General features: G+C 33.6%; 1 protein-coding gene across 2 annotated transcripts in view; it reads left to right on the forward strand.

The window, feature by feature from the left end:
• The window catches only part of fgd (faciogenital dysplasia), an 84,366-nt gene extending 78,745 nt beyond the window's left edge, over nt 1-5,621 (forward strand). The window contains exons 18-19 of one of the 2 annotated variants that reach the window (XM_073818965.1): nt 2,285-2,405; nt 4,277-5,621. In XM_073818965.1, the coding sequence (XP_073675066.1) occupies nt 2,285-2,365 (81 nt within the window). In that variant the 3' untranslated portion in view covers nt 2,366-2,405; nt 4,277-5,621. The remainder of the gene's footprint in view (nt 1-2,284; nt 2,406-4,276) is intronic. The other variant, XM_073818966.1, reaches the window with a different exon arrangement.
• Nucleotides 5,622-6,000: the final 379 nt, after the last annotated feature.

Here is a 6,000-nt window from a genome sequence, read left to right on the forward strand (position 1 = left end):
CAGTGAGCAGGGTCTTAAATATTGTGACACTGACCCCATCAAACACAACAGTGGACAAAAGAGATGAGTGGAGGGTTTTTTAATGATCTCACATTTCACTTAAACCATCTAAATATGAAAAGAAAAAAACTCTGATCAGTGTTGCTAACTTCTTTCCATTGACAGTAGCTAAAATGAGGTCCATAATGGCCAGTTCACTGATCTATATAAATCTAAATCTATCAGTGGGAAAGTGTTGTAAGCTTAAAGGTTTGTCCCAGAAAATACTTTTGTTGTTTGGCTTTTGAATAAAGTCTCAAAAGGGGTGAGGAAGTCGCTAAATCTTGTGACAAAATCACTAAACTGGCAACATTGACTACAACAAAAAATCAGTTATTAGTATTTCTTTGGTCCTCTCTTGTTTTTGCATGTGTTTATAATTTTTTATGAAACATCACTTCAGTTTTCTTTTGAAATCCATGGTGGCTGATTATATCATGATTATTATTTTATTTAATTATTTACTTAGTTTCATTGCTGGAAAGTGAACACCAACACCAGCATAAGGCTAAAAGCAGCCTAAGGTTTTTAATTTCTGTGTTTCTATTTCTATTTACCATGAAAACAATTTAATAGAAACATTGTAAGTTACTATTTATAATGCTCACATTTTCTCAGTTATTCAAAAAGCATATAATTATATTATTATATGAATCAATATAAAATCCATAATATTGATAATAACATTTTAAATCATTTTCATATATAAAATCTCTGCTCCCTGTTTACAGAAAAACTAGTGTCAAACACTCATAGGTCTTCACTACAACCTTCCCAAATAAAAGTTTGGTTTCATTTCAAGAACTCAGTTTTGACAGAAATATATTTCCGTTGAACAGTTAAATGTGCTTCTCAAAAGTGGTGGTAGTATTAGTACTAGTAATAATAATAATAATATTGTTTATTGAACATTACATTGATTTATGATTATTATTTTAAGGATTCATATTCATGTTTTAATTTATACAGTATACAAAGTGTTGTGCATCACCTCAATTGACTGAAAAATGTAAAAATGATACGTATTCATATAAATTGCATTTTTCAAAGCTTCAGTTAATTGAATGGGTAAAACTGAATTTGGAGGAAAATAATTAAACAAAATTAAACTTTCTTGGGGTTTATCAGACCTGTGGAAAGCATTTCCTTTAATGGCATGAAATGAATATTGTAATAAACACTGATATAGAATGATATGAAAAATATATTTTGGCCATATTGCAGAGGTCTAGTAACTTGTATCTGATAAGCGTGTTGAGATGAATGTACTGTAGTGCATTAAGTTATTCGCACCTCAGCATGAGCAGCTTTGAGCTTTCTGGGATTACATGAATGTGTTTAGATGGAGCTCAGATAAACTGGAAATAGGGCTGATTTAAAGCAGCATTTGTGTGGCTCAGATCAGATTGTGGATTTTTCTGTGCATTCATATCTGATCAGATGTTAGTAAATAGTCTTGTGACCCTGGACCACAGCACCAGTCATAAGGGTCAATTTGTTTAAAAATGAGATTTATGCATATTCTGAAAGCTGAATAAATAAGCGTTGCTGTGATAGGACAATATTTGGCTGAGATACAACTATTTGAAAATCTGAGGGTGCAAAAAATCTAAATATTGAGAAAATCACCAAATAAAGTTCTTAGCAATGCATATTAATCAAAAATTAAGTTTTGATATATTTACAGTAGGAAATCTTCATGGGATATGAGCTTTAGTTACAATTGATCATTTTGACCCATGCATTGTATTTTTGGCTATTGTAACAAATATACCTGTGCTACTATGACTGATTTGGTGGTCCAGGGTCACATTTGTGTGTCGGTGTAAATGCAGGCTTTCCTCTGGTGTTCAGTGAGTCACACACAGTTGTTCCTGAAGGGGGCGATCCTCAGAAATCTCCATCAGTCATTGTCTGTGTGTTACATCAGCAGCAGCAAACTACACCCACGGCTGACACACTGACAATTACTCTTACAGACAATTATTTCACACATCGTAACTCATCATCTAGACAGCATGAAACACGCATTCAAAAATAGTGTTCAGAGTACGTTCTCATAATGTGTGTCAGTGTCAAACACACTTCAGACATGATGAAAAAAAAAAGAGTAGATCAGTAGTAAGGCAGCAATGCTTCTGTCTTTAAACTTAAAGTTCTTATAAAATACTTCATATGTATAAGCATACTAGTTTAGTCAGCAGATCTGTAACTGTGTCTGAGTCTATGTGTGTTTGTGTTTCAGAAGCAGTTGTCAGTTGCTCAGTCTTCTCAGCGAACAGGAAAGGTTGAGGAGTTGGACCAAGAGCTGGGCGCCCATCACTGAAGCACATCCTCTGCTGCTTTACCAACAAACCAGCACACAGGTCAGTCTCTGCACTGCATAAAATGCTTTTCTAGCTTAGATTTGTTGTCTTGATTCCAGCCAAAATATCTACAAATTCTTAAATCAAGAAGGATTTTCTAGAAGAGTAAAAATTAGTTTCTTGTTTTCAGAAAAAAAACAACTCAAAATGAAGTGAGTTTTTGCTTAGAACAAGCCCAAAAATTTGCCAATGGGGTAAGAAAAAAAATCTTATTTCAAACAGAAAACAAGATTATTTTTCTCACCCCATTGGCAGATAATTGTGCAAAAATGTACTTAATTTTAATTTTTTTTTTCTGAAAACAAGACAATAATTTTTACTCATCTAGAAAATCCTTCTTGATTTAAGAATTTTTAGATATTTTGGCTGGTGTGTGTGTGTGTGTGTGTGTGTGTGTGTGTGTGTGTGTGTGTGTGTGTGTGTGTGTGTGTGTGTGTGTGTGTGTGTGTGTGTGTGTGTGTGTGTGTGTGTGTGTGTGTGTGTGTGTGTGTGTGTGTGTGTGTGTGTGTGTGTGTGTGTGTGTGTGTGTGTGTGTGTGTGTGACCTGTCAGATTAAGGTCAGATGGATTTGCGTGGCCCTGTCCTGACCTCAGAGCGCCCGTCTGCAGCCGGTGACAAATGGGATAATGTATTACTAAGTCATGTGTGTCTGTCTGAACATCAGTTTCTGTGCTCTTCTGTCTGTCTTTTATGGGGAAATCTTACAAATAACATCTTCAGGTCATATTGTACCCCAAAATCGATAGGAAAAAACTCATTCTTATATTTAACATTTTTTTTTTTTTTATATGTATGTATGCGTGTGTATATATTTATATTTATATATTTAAAAAATTGCAAATATGTTTTTTCATTATGCATTCTAATTAATCTCAATCAAATTGCAGTTGGGTTATTTTGATATAAAGTCAAATAACTAAAAACAGAGCTAACTAACACAATATGATTCAAAATTTGTTTTGAAGATTTTTGGAAAAAAAAAAAAAAAAACGAGTTATCTGTTTTTGAAAATAAACTCTCCATATAATAATATGTATATATACACCGCTGCTCAAATATTTGGGATCAGTAACATTTTTAATGTTTTTAAAGGACACTTTTCTGCTCATCAAGGCTGAACTTATTTGATTAAAAATACAGAAAAAAACTAAAATATTGTGAAATGTTAATGCAATTTAAAATAGTGGTTTTCTATTTTAATATACTTTAAAATCTAATTTATTCCTGTGATGCAAAGCTGAATTTTCAGCAGTCTTCAGTGTCACATGATCCTTCAGAAATCATTCTAATATGCTGATTTAGTATCAGTGTTGGTAACAGTTGTGCTGCTTAATATTTGATTAACCTCTGATACTTTTTTCAGGATTCTTTGATATATAAAATGTTAAAAAGACAATAATTTATTTAAAATAGAAAGCTTTTGTAACAGTAAACATCTCATTCAAAGTTTAGGGTCAGGACATGTTTTCTTTCTTTCTCTTTTTGAAAGGAATTAACACTTTTATTCAGCAAGAATGTGCTAAATTGATTTAAAATGATAGTAAAGGCTTATATTGTCAGAAAATATTCTATTTTGAATAAGAAAAGTTCCTGAAAAAAGTATCACATTTCCCCACAAAAATATTAAGCAGCAGTTTTTAACATTGATAATAAAAGTAATAAATCAGAGTATTAGAATCATGTGACACTGAATACTGGAGTAATGGCTGATGAAAATTCAGATTTGCATCACAGAAATAAATAGTATTATTAAAAACTGTTATTTTAAATTGCAATTACTTTTTTTCTGTTTTTTTTTTTTAGAGACTTTGCTAGCTTTGTGTCTTGATGTGATTGCAGAGATTCAGTGCTGTAATCATTGTCTTTCTCAGGTCTCTCTGGCTGTGACATCTGTGACATGAGAAGAAGAAAGAGTCACGCGTATTCCGATGATTCCAGATTGTGAATCAGCAACTGACTGAATGGAGTCACTCCTGTCACACGCCGTAAAGGGAGGAGCCAACAAGATGTCAGTCACAGCAAGAGCCAATAAGATGCTTTCCCTCGCCTCTGGTCCCTCCCCTTTATAAAGAACTCCTGTTACTTGAAATCACTTTATCCTCAGCACTTTTTTTATTCTTTCTCTTGAAGATCTTTTTTGCCTTCCTTCACACGATCATTGCTCTTTGTCAGTGCACTGTTCCTGTGTTGCGCTGGATGAAGATGTTGGGAATGTCTATCTAATGTTAAGATGAATGTTTGTTTTTTAATTTGTTGCCTTTCAGATGTGTTATTAGTTAAAGCATTAAGTCAATGTTTGTGTAATGCACTGTCAGTTCAGACCTTCAAGCACCACTTTACGTTCTGATTTTTTTTTAAAGTAATTCTTAAAATACACAAACTGAAGGGACACGCAGAAATGAAGCAGAGGAAAAAGTCAGATTTCAGACAAAATCATCTTGCATTATAGAGTTTTAGGACCTTTTTTCTGTTATTTTAATGCTAGTTAAGCACATTTCACCCCACATTCTCATTATTATAATGCACAAAAAATAATGATATACAGAATTTCCACTGTGTAGTGTGGGGAAAAACTCAAGCGTCAAGATGTTTTTATACTTAATGTTACAATGTAAAAATGGCTTTATTTTACATGATGCAACATTTTCCTTTGGTTTTCGGAGTGAAACCCTGTTGTGTTTTTGTTACATTCACCCACACTTTCACAAGGTTGGTTTCACAGGGTGTTCAAAAACTCCTTTAAAGTCTTTGGTAAGTATGAACATTCATGGTCTGTTGCTTCCTCAAACTGTTGTACAAATGAGAGATTGTTTTCACGAGGATGCCCAGCTTTACCGCTAGGGGCAGATTCCTGTGGCAGACCGCTGATTATTACACCCTACTCTACAATTTGCCATTTCAATGCTTGAGGGGAAACCGTTTGCTGTTGTGAAACTTCTAAGGTTTGTATTGGAAGATCTTCGAGAACAGAGCACTCTTTTTTCACCAAAGGCACACTTCTCTTTTGTATGCAGAAGTACTGTACACCTGCACAGTCCCGTCTGTGTGTCTGGAGGTGGATCGTGGTCCATATGTATTGAATGATGTAAACATTGCATTTGCTTCCCTTTTAATATTGTTTAAACCCTCCAAACAGAACCAGTATTATTATAAGCGTTTTATGTGTACAAAAGGCTGTCTTATAGCATATCAATGAATAAAAGAGTATCTGGTCTCTGATGTTTATGAGACTGCATTTATTCATGTAGAGTTCCAGCACTAGAAGCGCATTTCTTTTAGCAGGTTCTCGTTGTCGATGCTTCATCAAAGGAAATAGATGCATTTCTTTCATAAAGAACAAAATATTCTTGCTAATCTAAATGTGTTATTGTGTTTGAGTAGTTTCCTGGAATAGGGTGGTACCTACATCCTGTTAGAAGAATCTTTTTTGATCATATGTAGATGTATTGTGAAAGCAGATGCTGAGATATGTTAACTGATTTTCTCTATTTCGTCACGTTTATGACTAATTATTTTTCATATTTTAGATGCTGAGTATTATACATACAAAACATGTTCTCAAAGTTTCCACATTAAACAATGAGTAATATATATA

This window comes from Garra rufa, chromosome 15 (assembly GCF_049309525.1).
Source record: "Garra rufa chromosome 15, GarRuf1.0, whole genome shotgun sequence".
Taxonomy (NCBI): domain Eukaryota; kingdom Metazoa; phylum Chordata; class Actinopteri; order Cypriniformes; family Cyprinidae; genus Garra; species Garra rufa.